Below are 21,801 nucleotides of genomic sequence, written 5' to 3'. Positions count from 1 at the left end.
CTTTTTAAAAATCGACAACTGCATAATTATCTTAGCAATCTGTTAAATGAAAACATATAAGTGCATAAAGGGAACAAAATGTCAATAATCTATTAATAATAAGTGTATAATACAATATTAAAATATTGTTGGCCTTTATTTTGCACATTTTTTATCAAAAGTTGTTTACCAGAAGGTAAAAAATAAGTGGAACTTAAATTGACAGATGAGGCAAAAACCAATACTTTCGTTTGGTTATACTGTCAGTGTAAGGCTTTAAGAGTGGTTAGGTAAAGGAAGATAATCAATAAGGTTCAGAGGTGCACCACTCTTGGTATTTTAAGCACACTATAGCCAGTCTTGAATAACATCCTATTGAAGTAAATGTAGCTGGTGGCTACAATTAACTTATTAAGACTCTAGAGTTGTCTTTAGTTAGAACATTATGGTACTACTAGGATTTTACATAAAATCAGTTGCCTTGAAAACGAATAATAGCTTGCATCCGACCAACTATTTTAAGTAGTCTCTCAAAGAGTGATACAGGCATAGGAGCTCGAGTCTTCATTTTGGAGACTGATACTTGATGTCATATAGACTTCCTGATGAATGTTGTATATACAGGAAGAGATCCTGGTGATCTTGATGGCCTCGGAATTGATAATGCCGATATCACTAGGGAGAAAATATAAAGGGAGAAAAGAGTAAAGGCATTGAATATCAATGTAGGCGGCTTCGAGTTATTTAGGGACTATATGAAAGCCCTGCAAGGGGTAATGTGTCTATATACTGTTGGAACCGGGTCTCTGAAACGTTCGGTTGATCTTGAGGATATTAGTGGAGATATTTACGGGCCACTGTTCAGCAACAGTTAGATTTACAGTAACATTTAGAGAGATTTTAGTACGATGTTCGATGATACGAACTTATAAATCGTGGAGAGGTGGTATATTTCTCGTTTAGTCGCACTTTGAAATTGTATTTGCCTTTGACTGATTTGCATGTAGACAGACAGGCAGATAAAGTATAACACTGTGTAACATTTCTGAAGTCATCGTGTACAAACTCCTATTCGTATGGAATTTCCGGAAATACTTATCGAAACTAACAAAATTACATTTGGGTTTTGCTAGTTTAGCTGCGAATTTTATGGGTATAACTAATATTTAGCTAAAACTCGATTTATCCGAATAACTTGAAATTGTCTCACGGTTATATCTCGGAAAACAATTGGAATTCTGTATTCCTGTATTCCTCACAATTGTAGCGTAAGACAGATTGTTTCGGATTTATTGTGTGAATTTAGAAATTAAATTTTAAGTATTTTGTCGAGTCGGATTTGTGATCTTATGATTGATAATAATGTTAGGTCCAACTTAAATGAACAGAACATGAATTTTAGACAATATTCGATTCCTACAAATTGAGGAATTAAAAAACATGTATTACGTAGAAATCTGCGGGTATCAGGAACAGGTTCTTTAATGTCATCAGAATACATTCGATTGTGGTACCGATAGAACAGTGAAACGCAGCCCACATTGCGTCGGTGCTAAAGCGAATCAATAGAATTGGATACCCTACTGTCACCAATAACCACCTTCGCCCTCTCCTGTACGCGGTCGAGAAGCTCCAAAATATACTCTGAAGCACCGGCCTATACATGGGAGTTGTATTCCATTTTCGATCGGCTATAGGTCGTGTAAATAGTGAGGACATTAGATGGAGTGAAGTAATTCCTACACCGTTTCAGAAATCCGAGACATTAGAATGCTTCTTTCAACACTTGAAAAATGTGTTTAGAAAAACGATGTATCTTCATGACCAGAACATCAAGAGCGTCTGATTCCACAATATTTACACCATCCATAAATACAGATGAAGCACCATAGTCTGTTGTTCGTTTTTTGAGTCAACATGCAACACTGAGTCTTGCGAGCGTTGAAAGCTAACCTATTTACACGACCCAAAATAATAGATAGGGTTGGAAGTTTGATGTAGAAGGTCGTTTAGAAAAATATGAAATAGAGTAGGAGAAAGAACGGAGCCTTGCGGTACCCCTGAATTTATCTTGAACTCGTTTGATGAGATCTCATCTATATTACAGACACCAAAAGCAATATTTTCGATAAAAGTGCACCATGCCACACTCTATTGTTATTGGCGATATCAAAGTAATTGTGATGACCTCAATTGGTTTCGATTAACCGAGGCTTTGAAAATACAATATAATGATTTTTATACCGATTTTGACGTAATATATGATATCCGACGAAGGAAACAAAAGAAGTCTAAGACTTTCGACGAGTATTTTGACGCTATCATGATTTTGTGCGATAAGATAAAGTCTTCTTTGTCAGATCAGGACTTGTGTGAAATAGTTTTACGTAACTTAGATCTCGAAATTTGACACGAACACTTACATCTGTAAATAAAGCATGTGTCTCAATGGAGCAAGGCTGTTCGAAGGCATGAAAAATTTGTAAATGGCATAACATCTGCCAGTAATTTCAAACGTTTAGGTCCTAAATCCCAAATTTCAGAAATAGATTGTGAAATTGAGGATAAACCAGACATTTTAGAGGCTGATGTTACCGATACAGAAGTTTGTGTAATTCAGAAAACTAAAAAGTATTGGAATTGTGAAAAATTCGGTAAAAAAAATGTATGGACAGCCTTGAACCTAGGAACAAATTTTTATTACGGCTATGGGTTAAATGAAACTTATAGACCACAAAGTAGTAATTGTTTTGGAAAACTTTCTTATGCATATATAGTTTTTCAATAGAACCAATAGTTTATAGGATAAACATTCAGACACTCTTTATTATTCCCACCTATTTTTCGTGTAGAGATATTATGACAGTCGGTCTAACACTTCTATTTCTTACTTTCACATTACTCTGCAGTAATTAATTGCAATTAATATTTTCGTATGAATGTCTGCACAAAAAGTGAACAAATAATGTGTGAAAATTATTTAACAAACAAAATATTTGACTAAAAATTTCCATTTACCTTAATTAGTTTCTAAATGCAGGTTGTCCGTACATACAAAATAGACAAAGACTACTTTTGTCTATTTTGCCATAACGAGCATAGACAGTAATTTGTTACAATAAAAAGCATATTAATAATTTGTATAAAAGTTATGCAAAAATGTGTAATCAGTAGGGTGGCTCTTATTTTGCAACTTTTGGATTATCTCCATTATATAAAATTCAAATGCTGAAAATTTAACTGACAGCAGGCAACGTTTATAGTTTGGTTTGAAAATATTGCAACTTGGACACAAAACTCGAAATTTTGTTTTTAGAACTTTGAAGCTTTGTAAATCCCAAAGAAGCTAAATAAGTGCCAAGCTAATGCTCAAGTATAGTAGAAAAAAGCTTTTTACTAATTAAACTTAAAACACACAGACACATTAATCACTAAATGGCAAAAATCAAACTTTAACTATTTAAAATTAATAACTATAACTTAATATTTTCCTAAAATTTCTAACAGTTTAAAATAATTGTTTTTCTTTCTCTTTCTTTCTTCCCACTCACCATTTCATGCATTTGACTTATCTTACAGCGTACCGGAAATGTTTGTCAATTATCCATATTATCCGGTGACATATATCATTCTAACATTATCCGGTGCGATGACAGTTTTTACCTTCAGTTTTGTGGATGGATTTTTTGTTTGTGCCTGCATGTACATGTGCGGTGTATTTCGTATGATTCAGTATGACATACGCATCATATTTGCTGAGCTGAAAGAAAGTAAGTAAAAGAAAAGAGATAAAAAATAAAAAAAATTACAATGTTCTACATAATAAGTTTAAAGACAGAATATAATGAAAAAAAAAAACAGTGATTTCATATCGAATGATGATTTGCTTAGTTTCTGATTTCTGATAAAGTTTTTTTTTTGTATATGCATACAAATAATATTTTTAGGTTTCATTATTCGTTTTGTTTTCCTCCAAACTCAATTATGTTGAATGCATACAAACATGTTGTAACATGTTGCCAATTGACTTCCGCATTCAAAGAAGACAAAAGAGATGAGCCAACAGTAAAACTTGTTACAAGTTTTTCTACTTAATTTTTTTTGATGCTTCTAACACCATCATAAATTTTTGTTTTTCTTGGGGGAAAAATTATGAAGACATACAAAAAAGTGTAGCAACGACTTATTAGCACACTATAGGGAAACCTTTGAAAATTTCTATTTTGAATTGACTGCAAGATGTTGAAATATAATAGCTAATAGAACAAAATATGTTCTGTAATGAAAAAAATTCACTTTAGTACAAACGACATTGTTACATCCTTCACCATGAGTGGCAAGCTATGTCATTCCGTTTGTAGTTTCTACTTTTTTTATTTGTGACCCCATAAATATATATATTATGGATCGTTAAAGATAGGGGAGTCGATATAGCAATGTGCGTTTGTCCGTCTGCATATTGAAATTAACTTTCTGTAGCCTGTAAATATCTTACATACATTATTCATATATCAATATATCCGCTAAAGTTCCAGTTCAGTTGCTAATTAAAATCGATAAAATCGGCCCACAAATGGCTGATATACAGTGGTTGACAATACAATGGAAACTTTTCCAAATATTCCATATGTAGCCCAAAATTTAAAATATTTTTTTAACCCTCCGGCGGGTGAGAAGGTCCCTGGGGACCTTTTTCATTTTCAAACTGAAATTACTCCTCGATGGTCCATGGGAAGTATATCCGCCCCCCACATGTATTCCAAGGAAATTTTATCTAGAATCGTTTAAAAAAAATCAAAGCGATCCGACCAATAGTTTAGTTTCTATTGAGATTTAAATGTGTTTAGTATGGGAACGTGTGAAAAGGTACTTGTACTGAAATTTCAACAATAGATTTTTAGGCTTTTTTCATATAAAACTCATAAAAAGTTAATAATGTTATATATAAAAGAAAATTTTTATTCTAACATTCATTATACATGTATAGTTAGTAAATAATAATAAATCAAAACAAAAAAAATTTTTAAAAAATGCGTTTTCATATAACAGAAGAACAAGGTCCCTGTGGACCTTGTACTTCGTATAAGGGCAACTTCTCCTCAACCGTCGGAGGGTTAAAATAATTTTTTTTAGTATTTTACTTGTATTATTTACATAAATTAACTGAAAAACAAACAACATAATTAATTATATTCTGAAAAAAGGTAAAAAAATTCAAAATATTCACTATTTCGCTACTGACAAAACAATGGAAACTTTAAAACTTCTGCAAGAAAGAAGTGTAAAACGAAAATAATATTTAAAAGAACGAAGTAAAAAGCATCCTGTTTACAGTTATTTTATTTTTAAATTCTGGTAATTTTTTCACCATTTCTTTTTCTAAGTTTTTCGCATAATTGCTTTTTTTCAAAGTTAACGAAAATGGCTATAGTTGTGATTTGTGAAGACTTAAAAAATAAAATAATTAACGATTTTAAAGCTGGTTTAAAACAAAAAAGTATCTGTGACAAATATTCAATAAATAAATCAGCAGTTTCAAAAATTATAAAGAAATTTCGTAAGACCGGTTCTGTAAAAACTCAACATTTAGGTGGAAGACCTCGTAAGACTACTCCTAGACAAGATAATTTATTAGCGAGAGAGTTCAAGAAATTCCCAAAAATAACTCCTCGAGAGGTTGTTAATAGCCTAAAATTAGAAATAAGTACCCGAACAGTTAGTCGCAGGGCAAATGAGGCTGGTCTTGGTTGCTATCGTCCTGTGAAAAAAACACTCATTTCTAAAAAGAACCGTTCTGTTCGTCTACAATTTGCCAGGGATCATTTAAACTGGTCGATACAGAAATGGAATACTGTCCTCTTTTCCGACGAATCCAAATACTACCTCGAGTTTAAACCTAAGTCATTAATATAGACAATATGGATATCTAATGATAGATATTTCAAAGACCTTTCTAACGACGTATATAGCGCCATAGTGATTCGAACATGCATTGGGTCGAAACAGGACAAAATATTGTTTAATCTTTTAACATAAAATTTTTCCAGTTAAAAACAACTTTTATTCACCAAAAAATATTTTGATTCTTTATCTTAAAGTACACTTTGGAGAAGGGCATTTAAAATTCAGCACAGCCGAATACAGCTCTCTTTCTTGTTTAACTTAAAATTGTTACATAGCAAACGAATAACCCATACAAACTCTGTATATGTGGTACAGATTTTCAATCATCATCAAAATCTTGCAGCATTAATAATTTAGCAAATATTATTAATTCTATTAGTGATTACGCAGTAATGACTACAATAATGACTCTCACTATGGCAGTATTCTTACATTGTATCTGTAATTAAGAGTTAGAGTAGATTACACGTGTAACTATTTATAAACAAGATGATTAAGACAATGATGGTATTTAAGAGTTTGGAGAAAGTAGTTTTTTTTATAGAATAAGTTCAATGAAAGAGTATTAAATTGAATTGAGTAACTTGAACTTGACCTATTATTAATAGAAATTAATTCTGAGTCAGCATGAATTAATACAATAGAAACTTACTTAATTTACATTCTGTACAAACACACACAGAAAACAGATTCGTAGTAGCAACCGAATTTGTTGCCAATCGAATGATTCTGCCTTACCGAATTTTACAGTTTTGGCTACAAAATTTTAGAAATTCTTCTTTATCAACTGATTTTATGTTGCTAGAACCGAAAAATTCTATGTGTACAACCGAATCATTCGATTGGCAACAAATTCGGTTGCTATTACGAATCTGTTTTCTCTGTGCATAGATGATTATATATTAGTTGTCGAAAACATTCAGTACATCAATCTCAAAGTAAATTTTTGGGTTAATTGAAACATTTCCGCCCATGTTTATGCATGTCTTTATACTATAAGTTTAGTCCGTGATTTTATCCAGCACTATGTTTTATAAATTGCTAATTAGTATTTTTTGTCTATGATTAGCAATAGAACATTCAGGACAAATAGGTTTTATGAACCCAAAATCCACACTAGATAATATGTGAGAATCAATCCATTATTTTATTGGTACTGTCATTAACAGTATGGGGAATTTCAAAAAAAAGTGTAAATAGATCTGTAATTTCTGATCGGATAGTCCAATTCTAAATGATCCAAATTCGTAATTTTTGCTCCCATCCGAAAGATTTTACTAAGTATATATGTAATCTAATAGTTATGGTCTACAAAATTACTATAGTTTATTTCTTTTAGTTTACGAGATAAAATATTTTTATATGAAATTTTACATGTATCTAGAATTTTTAGTTAAATACCCTATAACGGAGAAAAAGTGTGAGCTTTGTTATTGAAAATCCAACAAATCACAAACAACTTTTCAAAAATCCCAAAAAATTAAATACTCCAAACTAATTTTTAATTTTTCATTCCAGCTATGCCAATAAATACAATTTAGCTTAAACTTGAAATTTGCTACAGAAAAGCACTAGTTTAGAGGACAATTTTTGAATCAGATTTCATATATATTTTTTTTCCTGCATTTACCTATAGATATTTTAATCAAAAATAAAAAAAAATAAAAAAATTTTATGCATATTATAAATCCCAAATTTTACACTTTCAAAAAATTTGTTTAAACGAAATTTCAAAATATTATTGGGTGTATGACTTAAAAATGTGCGATTTACAATAGATGACGTATCTTTTGAACATGGTTTTTGTTGATTTGAATTACAAAGGCCAAAAACAGTTTGAAGACCTAGAATTGTAGGCATTACTCCATGAGGATTGTTATCAAACTCAGCTTGAAAAATCAATGGTACTTACTCCAGCATCAATTTCTAATATTTTGTAAGATCCATCCAAAAGAAAAATGTATCTATTAGGGAACCCCGCAGCGTAAGATATCGTATGTGAAGCCAGACCAACTAGCTAAAGCAACACCGAAGCCAAATATCCATGGAGCTAAAGTAATGATCTGTATTTGGTAGGAGCAAATGGGTACTATCAATTATGAGCTGCTGAAATCTGACCAGACCATAACAGGGAACCTATACCGAACGCAACTGATTCGTTTGAAGTGAGCATTAGCGGAAAAACGTTCAGAATACGTGGCCAGACATGGAACCGTAATAATCCATCATGATAACGCTAGGTCACATTTTGCAATACCTGCTAATAATTATTTAGAAAGAATAAATTGGAATAAATTTATATTGTACAAATGTTCCAAAATAAAAGGTAAACATTTAAAAAATCCCGCTTTTAAGTCAAACACCCAAAAAATTACTTTATTTAAAATATAATAAACGCAAAATGTGGAATAAAACCACAAGTTGTACCTATTATGAGGCAACGTGGAGACTAGTTTGGCGGACTCCGCGGGTATTTAGTTTTTAGTTTCTGGTCTATGATATTATTAACCCTTTTATAGCTGTGGTCAAGACTGTCCAAGATATTAAAAATAGAACAATGCTCTGAAAAATAAAAATATCAAATAGATTAAATTGCTAAGATCAATGTTAGTACCATATTTATTAAAAAAATAATATATTATTTTATTTGGACTCCATTAGCCCATTATAATCATATTAATTACACCATTAATCATGTTAAATGTTAAACACTCTGCTATAAAATAACACTTTTTGTCAGAACTTGAAAAGTATCCTAATGGGGGCTGAAGGCCTAGGTGAGGACAAACAGCTTTTGAAACATCCCACTATGTGCTCATTTCCAATTTTTGCGGCAAAAATGTTCAACTTTCGCTTTTTGAAAAATACAGTTCAATTCCTCGATTTCGACGACATAAATGCCAAAAATTTATGCCAATTAGTCACTCAGTTTATATATAAACTGCTGTGAAAGTTTACATTTTTTAAATACAATTTTCAATCTGAAAAAAGTAAAAAAAAATCCATTAAGGAAAAAGTGATTTTTTTAAAAAAATTAGTTATAACTAAGATTTTACCAAAATGGATTACAATACCGGAGGTTCCTTCTTAAAAGAAAACTTAAAATATTTTACTAAATGTTTATATTATGTGTAAAATATCATGATTTTATTAGTATGTAATGTTTTTGTGAAGTTACGAAAAAGTTGTTTGTCTTCTGTAGTATAGAACTTAAGTTGCCTGCATTTGCCCAAGGAATGATACATATGTGGTTATGTGTGGGAAGGTCAGGCTTCATTCCATACTCAAATTTTTTGCAACTACTTGCACCGAATCAAATAATTTTATTTTTTATAGAAATATACTAAGCATGAGAGCTTAATATAGCAAATTTTTTTAACGATTTTATAACCAAAATTTACTTATAGCGGATCCCCAAGAAAATGCCAAACAAACGAAGAAATGCTATTTGTAGATAGAGCTATGAGAATATAAATTGAAATTTTTTTTGGAAAATTGTTGGTGAGTTGGAGAGGGGTTGTAAGAAAAGTGAACTTTTTTAAAATGGTATTTGTGGAAAGTGCTATGAGAATATATATTGAAATCTTTTTTGAAAATGTTTGGTGAGTTGGTTCTCATTATTTTATATTTTTTTTTCGTAATTTTTCAAATTCAACAATAGTTATTTAAATTTGTTTCTATGACAACCTATTTTTTTGGCACAGTGTTTTAAAGACAATTTTATATAGACAAAAATGATATATTACTTGTTAAAATCGATATATATTTGCAAAAGTTATTAAACTTTTTCGAAAAAATTAAATAATTAAAACCATCCCAGCAAAAACTTTACTTACCTAGTAAGCCAGCAAGTATAATTGGAGCAAAGCTATAACTACTTATTATTTGACTGAAACACTACTTACCGTTGTTCGAGATTTTTAAAAATTTCAGGGGTCAAGCTTACAAATGTACTTACAATCAGTTGAGAAATAAGTAGTAAATTCACAACAAGAATATGTAGCTAAAAAAAAAACACAAAAAATATTGCCTTGTGTGGGAATCGAACAGTCACATTATTTGCTTGTGTTTGATAGTCAAGCTGCTAACTCACTGCTCCATGTACGAGTTATTTTATTGGAAGTTAACAATAGTTTTAACATCAACATATAAATGAATATGATATGAACAAAAAAATGTATGGCTTTGACAGGTGGCGAACCACTAACCTCCCGTTTTCCAGTCAAACACACTACATAGCTGTGCTAAATGCAAAAGTTCATTACCAGCCTGTATAAAAATAAGTACTTATTCTAGTAAATAAAATAATGTGCTGGGTAACCACCACTCCTTACAAAAGAATGCATGAAATAACTAGTTGTCATTACAAAAATTTACAAAATTTTTGCTGGTATGTTTTGTCAAAAACTAAATTTCCTTTTTTATCAAAAAAATTTATAAATTTTGCTTTTCTGTTAGATATTCTTAACAAAAACAATACTTATAACTTACAAATGCATAAAAATGTACGTCATTTTAAAGTCGGTGATTTTTTTAAAGCACGAAAAATTTAAAGTCGGAGAAAAACTGACTGAGTTCACTGAAAACGGTTTTTTTAGAATAACTTCGGAATTTGAGGATGTTTCTGAAATTTTTAGACACAATTTGTAATGTACTCAGCACGACCTATAACCCACGCTGGGTCGTTTAACAAGTTTTTTTCCATCCTAGCACCGTGCAATGAAACTAATTATTAAAACTATTTTTTCCAAACCTAAAAATCATTTGGAAATTTCTTTTTTAGATTTTAATCCTTTAAAGTAAAAAAATTCTAACCCATCCCAACAAAAGCTTACATTGCAAAGTTCTTAATTAAAATTCTAATATATGTATTTACTCTTTACTACTTATAGATTGGCAATTTAACTCATTATACACGTTCGCTTACAAATAGTGACTTAAATAAATAATCTATACAAATTAAAAGATAAATTAAATGGAGAAAAAATATTTTAAATCAATTTGAACAAAAATGTAATAATTTAAACGTTTATAATCAGATTAAATGTCAGTCATTATGAAACTATTTCTAAGTAATGCAGACGGTATGAAATAGTCATTGAAAAGTAAGTAGTTCAGTAAATGCAAGTCATTTCCAAGTTTTTGCTGAGGTTACTTTTACTTTTATTATATTTTAATGCTGATGTTTTGGCCAATTTTGATCCAAGATATAAAAGGTTTAAAAATATCCTAGAAATTTAAAAATACAAAATGAAATTAGCAACCCACAGAAATTAAATATAAGAAAATAGGCTACCTAATATTTAGTTTAAGAAATGATTTTAACAAATTTTCTCCAAATATGCCAATTTCATATCGGTCCCCACGCTAACCCATAATATATATCACTGACATTTGTAGTTTCAAAACACATTAAAAAAAATTAAATTGTAAAATTTGAGATTTGAATGCAATTTAAGGATTTTTTTTGGTAACCAGTTATTATGGGTAAATTAAATACAAAATTTATTATTAATTGGATTTTTTTCAACATTTAATTTTTGAATTTTTTCCAAAACTCGAAATTTCAAATAAAGTGTGCAAACCCAAAACTTTATTCGCTTTTGCTCAAATTTTCAGCATTTGATTTTAGATGAACACTTAAGTCATTTATTCAACATATTATGTTAAAATTTGTTGCTCTTAAATTATGTAAAATTTCATTATGGAAATTATTGCCAGAATAATATATACCTGATTGCTAGAAACAGTCATGGTTGCAGCAGTCAAGGCAATGGTTAATGAAAGATAATATGATCGAGACATTTTAATGAATGATTACAGTCATCATAATATTATTGAATAACTTATAATCATGTCTAAAAAAACAACCATGTTTTTCTATGCGAGTTTGTCCTTCTGAAATGGTCTTCTCTAAACATTTTTCCAAGAACCGTCATCAAACATCTTCCAATTCTCGATTACGTTAGTATATACTCAATATCACAGACTTGAGATCTGACCATAGCTAATATTAAGTTTGAAGTCTATTTGTATTTGGTGTTTGTGTCATATTGTAGACAAAAGTAAACCCAACAAGATATTTTTTTAAACCATAGGCCATATTAATTAACTAAATGGTTCCATTTCAGAAACTTTATTTAAACCCATAATTATTTAATGTAGAGTGCGTTAAATCAGAATTAAAAAATAAAAAAAAAAAAAACAATGAATTTCCTTTCTTTTATATTATATTTTACACACCACAAATTTGTCTGTTCTTCCGTTTTACACCCGCCCTTTACACCTCTCCATCAACAATAAATATTGAAACAATCAACACAATTTTTATTCCAATTTTTTTCTTTGTTCTTCTTTTTTAAAAAAAAAAAACACAAAAAACTTTTAAGGTGAAACTTCAAGTTTGGCACAGAATCAACGTTTTCGTTTGCAACTGACTGCAGTGGTAAAACGTCATAACGCGATCATCGATTTATGTTCGGATTTTGCAGCAAACTTTACTCTTATCATTTTGATGCATTTCCTGTCGGCAGCATTAGTTTTATGTTCAAGCATTTTGGATTTAATGTTGGTAAGTAGCTGAGTTAAAAGAGAATGTGCATGTGTGTGTAGATGTGAAGGAGGTAAAGAGTAAGAGAGGAGAGTTGGTTAATCGACTCGATATTTTTTTTTGAGCTTTTTATATTTAAGTGGTGTAAGTATTAGTGGGTGCAAATATCCGGTTTGTGGTGTCTGCATGATTTTGTTCTTCTTTTGTGGTTGAGTGTGGTTGTGTAAGTTTTATTTGCTTTAGCTCATCTTAAGTAGGATTTTTTTTATAAGTTCTTTTTTATTTATTTTATTTTTTAAATAAGTATCAATATGTACTTATATTGCTGCTCTTTTTTTTTGCTATATTTTGTTTTAACTTTCATTACATTCACTTTTTTCATATATTTTTTTTCTGCAGTTTAGTTTAAAAAGTTGATTTTAAACCAATATTTTTTTCGTTTTTTTTTTCTCTTGCTCTCTCTTTATACTTTTTCATTATTTTTAAGTTTGTTGGGTTCAGCAGTAAGTAGTATGGTTGAATGGTTGAGCGTTAGAGAGAAGAAAAATTGAAGCAAAAGCAACTTTAAATTACTTTACTTTTATATTAATCCCATTTTATGTTTATCGTTAACGTTAGTTTAGCGTATATTGTTATTTGAGTGCTATTAAACATTGAAAGTTTTGCTGTTTTATCGAAATTAGCTATTTGTTGTAAATTTTAGTGGGAAGTGAAAAATGTATAGCCCACATAGAGAAAATGGCATAACAAATAAACATTAATTTAAATAGAGTTTTTTGTACATTAGTTTTTAAACCTATTGTATTAAAATGGCAGCATTAGTTAGTTAGTATTTGCTTTTATAAGTTATTAAATTTACATACAGATGTTTTACCCAGCTTTTTTTCTAACGAAATCATTATAAAACAAACTTTTGAAAGCTTCCTTCAAAAAAAAAAAGAAAAGCTTTTGGACAAAATTATGTGCTTGATTTTTCCAAAAAAAAAATAATTCTTTACAACATTTTTTTTCTTAAAAAAATCTTAAAAATTTTCAAAAAGAAAAGTTAAGATAAAAAGCGTTTAATAAAAAATTCTCATACAGAAATTTTGAAAAAAGCTTTTTTACAAAGAAATATTGTATATATTTTTTTAATGTTTTTTTGTTGTAAATTTTGTTCTATTAAAAACATTACTCAAATGGTTTTTATAGAAAAGTTTATATAAATTATAAAAATACTATTTTAAAAAAATATCGAAAGTTTCTCACAAACAAATTAAAAATGCTTTAAAAAAATCACAAGCTAAGATTACTTCTATTTTTTTACAACAAAAATTTTTTTTTTTGTGACGTACGCTTTTGAAGTGAAAAAATGTAGAGATCTGAAAAAAATGTATCTTGTCGATTAGTTGTTTCCAATACATCGAAAGAGAAAAAAATATAACTCGTTTTCGACCGCCTCTCTCTCAGCTTCAATTCGTATGGTGCCTAATTTTTCTGCTTTTAGATGAATAACGCTGCTTGCTAAAGTTTAGAGGTTTGAATAGCTCAAATTGATTTATCAAGCTCTTGTTGAGTTTTACAACAATCTTCAAGGAGTAATGCCTCCAATTCTTGGTCTTCAAACTTGTTTGACAGGTCTGGCCGATCTTTGTCTTCCGTGTCAAAATCACCACTTCTGAACCGCACAAATCATCTCTCGCACGTTTAAACCGATGAATCAATTAGTGTGCTTCAGCGGAATTTTTTTCAAATTAAAGAACTAAAGCAAAACTTCCCGAATATTCGACATTTTTGGAAGCAAAAAAAAAATGTTGTTGTTTACACTTTAATATGCAATAACTAAGTGGAAATAAATGACAGATATGTAAAAACAAGTAAGAGTGCTATATTCGGCTGTGCCGAATCTTATATACCCTTCACCAAATTATACTTCAAAATTTTAAATATTTTACGGTAAACAAAATTTAATTTTTTTTCCAGTTGTTTTTTTCATTTTTTGGAAAAATTTTTTTTTTCGATTATTTAAATTTTTTTTTTTTTTTTAAATTTTAAAATTTTTTTTGTTTTTTAAATTTTTTTTTTGTGAAAAAAAAAATTCGGGTTAACATTTTTTTTCCGATTTTGACCCATTGTAGGTCCAACTTACTATGGGCTTATATACGTCGTTGCAAATGTCTTTGAAATATCTATCATTAGATATCCATATTGTCTATATTAATGTCTTAGTAATCCAGATATAGGTCAAAAATAGGTCAAAAATCGAGGTTGTCTTGGTTTTTTCCTCATATCTCAGCCATTTGTGGACCGATTTTGCTGATTTTAAATAGCAAAATTCTCGAAAGCATGTCTGACAGAATTATTGAAGATTTGGATCCAGAAGATATCTGGGGTCTTCAGAAAATTGATTTCAACAGACAGACAGTCGGACATGGCTTAATCGACTCCGCTATCTACAAGGATCCAGAATATATATACTTTATAGGGTCGGAAATTAAAAATGTAGAAATTACAAACGGAATGACAAACTTATATATACCCTTCTCACGAAGGTGAAGGGTATAATAAAATTGAAATACACCCAATAGTTTTTTTTTGCAAATTATTATAATAAAAAAACTTATTTATATGGCTTAAGGCTTTGAAATGAAAAAAAATATAGAAATTCTTTTAGCACTATGTTTAGTGCAAAATATAGGCTTTGTCGATTAGTAGTTTTCAATATATTAGCAATAAATATGGTATCTCGAACGTGACAAAAAATTGCGAACACCTGTAAAAATAATGCCAAAATTAGCGAATTGGAATATAATTTATTAAAAAATAATTAAATCGAAATATCAATTGTGAGTTGTCCTGTTGAAATTATCTCATTGGTTTTTCTTTTCCAGCCTTTTCCGCCATGTTTGTAATACCGATTAACCAGGAAATTCAACTCAAAATTTCATAAACTACAAAAAAAACTTCATAATTTATGTTTAAAAATTATTATTTTTCAATGAATACACTATTTGAGCCACTTTTAAGCAATAATTGTCTAAATCCCGGAGCCACGTAATAGTTGTATATTGAAAGCAAAACATCAAAAAATTTCAAAACTTTGAAAAAAAATACACTTACTGTCACGATATACAGTATTTTTTTTAGTTAAAGCATCTACATTTTGATTTGAATAAAAATTTTCAGCCACCTTATTAGAACAATCACGGAGTACTGATAACGAATGATTTGAATTGATCTTTGTTCAGCCTCTTTGAATTTTTTGTAATAATTTGTTGTTGACAGAAAGAATTCATAAGATTATGATTAATATATGTACTTTAAATAAAAATTTTACATATTTTTGGTAAAAAAAAAAAAATTTCAAAATTGTTTTTTTTTAATTTAAAAAAAATATTTTTTTTTTCAATTTTTAGTGAAAAAAATGTATGACAAAAAAATTTTTGTGAAAAAAAATTCGGGTTAAAAAATATTTTTCCGGATTTTGACCCATTCCGGCCAAAAATCCATAACTTCTTTATTCTTCATAAAAATGTTTGAAATCTGGTATTTGTATTACGAATAACATAACCGATCGATCGATTAATATTTCGATGGCCAAAAAAGCATGGAAGTGGCTGAAATTTTGTCCAAAAATAAAGAATAAAATATGTGATCAGAGAAAAAATTGGCCATTAAAATTTCGGATTACATATACAGGGTTTGGCCAAACAATAATGGATGTTTTGAAAGTATCGAACAAATTAGGTTATTCATGTAAATGTCTGAAATTTAGTCCAAAAATGAAGAATAGCATAAGTGATTGAAAAAAATGGTCGTAAAAATTTCGGAATACATATACAGGGTTTTGCCAAACAATCATGAACGTTTTAAAATTATCGGAAAAGTTAGATTATTCATGTAAAATTTAAAATTTCGTGTACATTTAAGAAAAACACACTTGATCCATCGCAAAAAAATATTTGAAATTACATAAAGCATCGACAAAAGTAAGTAATTTTTGTAAATGGCTTCAATTAGGTTTATAATTAAAAATAACATAAATTATGCATTGAAAAAATTTCGACATACAAATATATGGTTTGGTCAAATCAACATAGACGTAAATACCACTCAAACTTACATAATTTTTGAAATTGACCAAAAAAATACAAAAAAAGTGTGTAAAATATGAAGGGACTGAAATCGTTCTGGTTATTAGAATGGCAGATAATTGCAGCTGAAATTTATACATCTTACACTTGATACTTTACAGTATTAGATGTAATTTACACTTAACCTCTAATAGCCCCTTTTAATTTGCTCTGGCCTTTCAAACTTTTTTTTAATTTAGTTTCTATAGATTTAAAACTAGTTCCTAATCACTTCACTTTTATATAAAAAGAACACGGAAAAACTCCTTAACAACTACGTGGAATGGTTAACTGTTAACTGTTTTATAAAAACTTGAGCTAATTTGCAAAAAAAAAAAAACTTTAAAGAAAAAAGCACAGGCTACTTCGATTCAAAAGTAAAAAAAATTAAATTTTTCTAATATTAAAATGACAAGAAAAAACCTTTGTCTTTACAGCACTATAAATAACCATATAGTTACTTTATAGCCAAAATAATTATGATACTGTATATTCTGAAGTGTTAAGAAAAATTAACCATCAAAATATTATAAAAATTAAAAAAACAAAAAAAACATTTTTGGCCGGAATTTACCACCGCATCGCAATAAAATTAGGTGCCATGACTTCTGTATATATGAAACCTTTTTTGTATTGAATTTTATTTGAATACCAAAATTTTTAAGATTTTTTTCCTTATTTCTCAGCCCTTTGTATGCCGATTTTCTCGATTTTAAATAGCAACCGAACCAGGTCTATCTATAGCGGATATATTGATGTATGAATCTTTTATATAAGTTACTTGGGTGCTACGGAAAGTTAATTTCAACATACAGACGGACATTGTTATATCGATAATCCTGAAATGATGGGGTCGCTACTTGCTACTCTTGGTGAAGGGTATAAATATAATTTGTTAACGAAAATATTTATTTTCGGTAATGGTGGACCTTTCTGTGCAATATCTATAATTAAAAGCTTTCACTATAAATATTTTTCGAAATATCTGTATAGTTTTATTAAAGAAAAAGGTTTTTTTGAAAAAAAAATTTTGTACAGAAAAAAAAATTAATTGAAACTTACAGTGACTCACAGCTTATTTGATGCAGGTAAAATTATTTTAGAAAATCGAAAGTATTCAATGTTCATTCAATTTATCAATCAAATTTTATATAAAATATAATGATATATGTCCTGTTATAATGCTGAGGAAGAAAAAATAACAAAAACAAATCTAATTGAAGAAATATTAATGAAAAAAAAATATTTCTCGTTAAAATAAACTCACAGCTTAAATGATTCAGTATATTTTATACATTCTCTGATAATGAATTAACTGTGCAAAGCATTTTTTTCTGTTTAGGCGCTAAGCTAAGGTCATTTTTAAAGAATTTTTATAAAAAGAAGTTGAAAAGATTTTAAATTTTAAAAATGAGAAAACAAACTTCAGTTGAGAAAAGAAAAGACGCTATTCGTCATTCGAAACAGTGCAAAATCCAACGATAAATTTTTTAAATTGTTGCAATTAGTTCCTCAACTGTCCAGCACATTATAGAAAGGTTTCGCAACGAAAATAGAATAGACGATAAGGGATCTGCGCCAAATACACTATTTAATAATGCAGATAAGATATGGATTGTCCGTAAAGTTAAAGAAAAACCCAATTTAAGTGCTCCAAAGTTGAAAAATTAAGTTGAAAAATATTTAAGTTTGACGGGTTCTGAGCGAGGCAAATTTTGATGAAAGGACTGCCCGAAATAAGCCGTTTATAAATACTGTTAATAGAAGACGAAGAATCGAGTTTTGTCGACAACATTTGCACAACTACATTTCATTCAGGAAGACCGTTATTTATGGATTTCTCCAAACACAAGACTTCCTATCAGACCTGACCTGCTTTCAATTAATTTTTTTTCTGTACAAAAATTTTTCCAATTAATTTTTTTTCTGTACAAAAATTTTTGTTAAAAAAAAGCTTTTTAGTAAAACTATTAAAATAACTAAAAAAAATCTATTTTTAACAAACCAAAATTTCTTATTCTTTTCAAATTATTTTTATAACATAAGCTTTGAACACAAAAGAATATTTTCTTACAAAAAAAAATTTATTTTCATTTAAGTTAAAGGGTACCTTCAATTCGTTACCACCTTATAAATCAGTTTAACAATCTTACTTGTTTATTTATAACTTAATACTTTTCTCTCTTAAATTACTATAATTATTTCGCAATGGATTTATTATAAGGATACAAAAATAATTCAAGGTAATTCTACAAAATGGACAGCTTAATAATGTAAGAAAATACAAATTAAAACCATTATCTTGTTTCTTTTCTACATATTTATTAAATAAGTTTTGAAACTAAAATTTACCTTTGAAAAAGTTAAGAAAAAATGGTCTAAATTTTTTTTTCCAACATAAAGATTTAAGCCCAACAAATAACAAAAAATTCAATGTAATAATTGTCAGTTGTGTTGACATAATCTTCCTTTAGCATTTTAACATAAAAAAACAACGAAAATAGAAATAAAATATAATAATAATAAAAGAAAAGTAGCGAGCAGTCATTCAGACAGACAGACACACATAGTGTATCACTTGTTGTCGGCCTTGATTGTAATGAAGGTGAGTGATACTTTCATTTTTTGTTTCCCTTCTGCAATATAATTTCTTTTAGAGAAAACGTGTAACAAACAAAAAAAAAACACAGAAAATTATACGAGTTTAAGTGTTCATTCGCCATGACAAGAAGTATCTTTTACAATCAATATTTTATTGTCAAACTGACATTGAGAGAACTAGACAAATGTTAATGGTGCTGAATGAAGGAATTTAATTTCATTAAAGTATATACTTACTTTCATCGAATCAATTTAGTGTTTTAAAAGATTATTGTAAAATATTCTTAAAAGTTGACAAAATAAATGGTCATAGTTAGTGTTAGTTAGCAAAGAAAATAATACTATTTATAGCAATTCTTATTGAAATTTAATAAGTAGTAAAAGTGAAAAGAAAATAAATGTGCAAAAGTTTTAAGAATGTTTAACAGTCACTTGAATTTAAAAGTTAAGTTTTTTTATTACTTACTTATTTAGGTAATGGCTAATTTCATTATAATTGGATTTTAGTCCATTAAAGTAATTTAATATACTGATGTTAGTTAATAGATTTCCAGCAAAAACTTGCTAAGGAGATTCCATCTACATTACTAAGAAGTTGCTTATAATCTGATAAAAGAAAGTATTAATTTATTTATTATATTCAAGAGTGTATTCAACTTCCAACTCATTAAAATATGTAATATTTAAATAAGCTTATTATGTTAAACTTTTAGCTGCCATAACAGACATTCAATATAATTCTCATTTAGTTAAGAAAATTTTACATATAAGCACTAAGTGAAGTGCAATGCTTTTTTTTAATTGACCTCATTTATAGGGGAATATTTAGCAATATACATCAGTGTTGTCAGACAAATTTTACTTCAAGTCCCCAGTCTAAAAATGGAAATTCCCAATAAATGTCTATTTCAAAATTCAAAATCCCAATTTTGTCCCTTACTTTTTTTTAATTCATCCTAAAAACAATAAATGAGAAACGCTGAAATCTTTTACGGTCTATTTTACAAAAAGTAGCTTCATATTTATTGATATATAGCAGCTGAAATCATTTCCGAAGTGTTAGTTAGATAAGTTCAGTTTTGACGACCTGTTGCTCATATTATATTTAAACAAGATGGTTACTAAATCAATTTGGATCATCCTTAATAATTTCAGAAATGTCAGTTACCAATTTTTTGCCATTTACATTTTTTAAACATTTGAAACATTTTACAGTCATTAAGTTTGATAGATTTTTTGTATGAATTCTTAATTGAACCACATTTTGGTTCATAAATTCTAAAGAAATCAACTGTTGTCATCACACGAATATTAAATTGACCGATAACTTAAATTTTTTATAAAAAATCGATCGATAACATTAATTTTCTTTAAAAAATTTACCGATAAATTTTATTTTCTAGAGAAAATTGATCGATAACTTAAATTTTCTACAGATAATTTATCGATATCTTTAGTTTTTTATAGAACATTTATCGATAACTTAAATTTATATAAAAAAGTTATCTATAGCAAACAATTTCTATACAAAATTGATACATAGTTTAGCTGGAAATGGCCGGGATTGAATTAGTGGGCATGGCAGCTTTCTATGGTAACTACTGAATTTCGAATATCTGGAGAACTATAATTGTAAAGTATTTAAACTTTAAATGAATCAATTTCTTATTACTGTACGGAGTTTAGCTGAGAAGATCTGAATTGTAGTAGTGGGCGAGACACCTCCCATACAAAGTCAATCCTTATTTCGAGATATAGGGCTCTTGTTAACAGAGCAAAAAAAAGCAGGGACCGAAACAGTTATAAGAAATATTAAAAAATTTATTTTATAACAGTTATTTTGTGACTTTAAAAATAAAAATCTATCTGAAACAGTTATTTTTCAACGTAAAAATAAAAGTTCGCATGAAACTCTTAAAAAAAAAATTTTAAATAGCCGTCATAAAAAAAAACTCATTTGAGGACTTTTATTTTTTGCGTCAGAAATAAAACACGTTTGATGACTTTTATTTTTCCGTCATAAAATAAATGTCATTTGAAGAGTTTTATTTTTCCCGTCAGAAAATTAAACTCATTTTATGTAAGTTGACACCTAAAGCTTGCCACTGGTTAGATCATTGCAATTTGTAAAGCTCCTTGCAATTGAATAATTTTTCATTAAAATAAAATCAAGTGGGATTTTAATTTGTTATTGCTTGATTCCTATTATCAAATTGTTGTTGTTCTTCTTTTTCTTAAACAAATAAATTACTACAAAACATTATAACAGATAGACTCAATAAAGAAAGATACTGAAAAAAGTGGAAATTAAAAGAAAAGAGTTTTATTTTCTGACGGGAAAAATAAAACTCTTCAAATAACTTTTATTTTATGACGGAAAAAATAAAAGTCCTCAAATGAGTTTTTTTATGACGGCTATTTAAAACTCCTTTTTTAAGTGTTTCATGCGAACTTTTATTTTTACGTTGAAAAATAACTTTTAAATGTGGTGTTGAGATCATTTTTTTAATATCATCATAGATGCTGAAAGAGCAGGAAGTGGTTTAACTAAAAATAGGCTATATCGAAAATTTAAATTATAGCGAACCGAACGTCTTAAGAAAAGTATTTTGTATATTTTCAATGTCAAAAGAACAATAAATCCCGATATTAACT

The 21,801-nt window shown here is 28.6% G+C and overlaps 1 protein-coding gene across 1 annotated transcript in view; it reads left to right on the top strand.

Moving 5' to 3' along the window:
• The window catches only part of Or22c (Odorant receptor 22c), a 48,219-nt gene that overhangs the window by 1,935 nt on the left and 24,483 nt on the right, over window positions 1-21,801 (top strand). Inside the window, exons 3-4 of the mRNA XM_065501368.1 lie at window positions 3,559-3,749; window positions 12,273-12,454. Coding sequence (XP_065357440.1) covers window positions 3,559-3,749; window positions 12,273-12,454 — 373 coding nt within the window. The remainder of the gene's footprint in view (window positions 1-3,558; window positions 3,750-12,272; window positions 12,455-21,801) is intronic.

This window comes from Calliphora vicina, chromosome 2 (assembly GCF_958450345.1).
Source record: "Calliphora vicina chromosome 2, idCalVici1.1, whole genome shotgun sequence".
Classification (NCBI taxonomy): domain Eukaryota; kingdom Metazoa; phylum Arthropoda; class Insecta; order Diptera; family Calliphoridae; genus Calliphora; species Calliphora vicina.
Note: the sequence above shows the minus strand (reverse complement) of the source record. Positions and strands in the feature narration are given on the sequence as shown.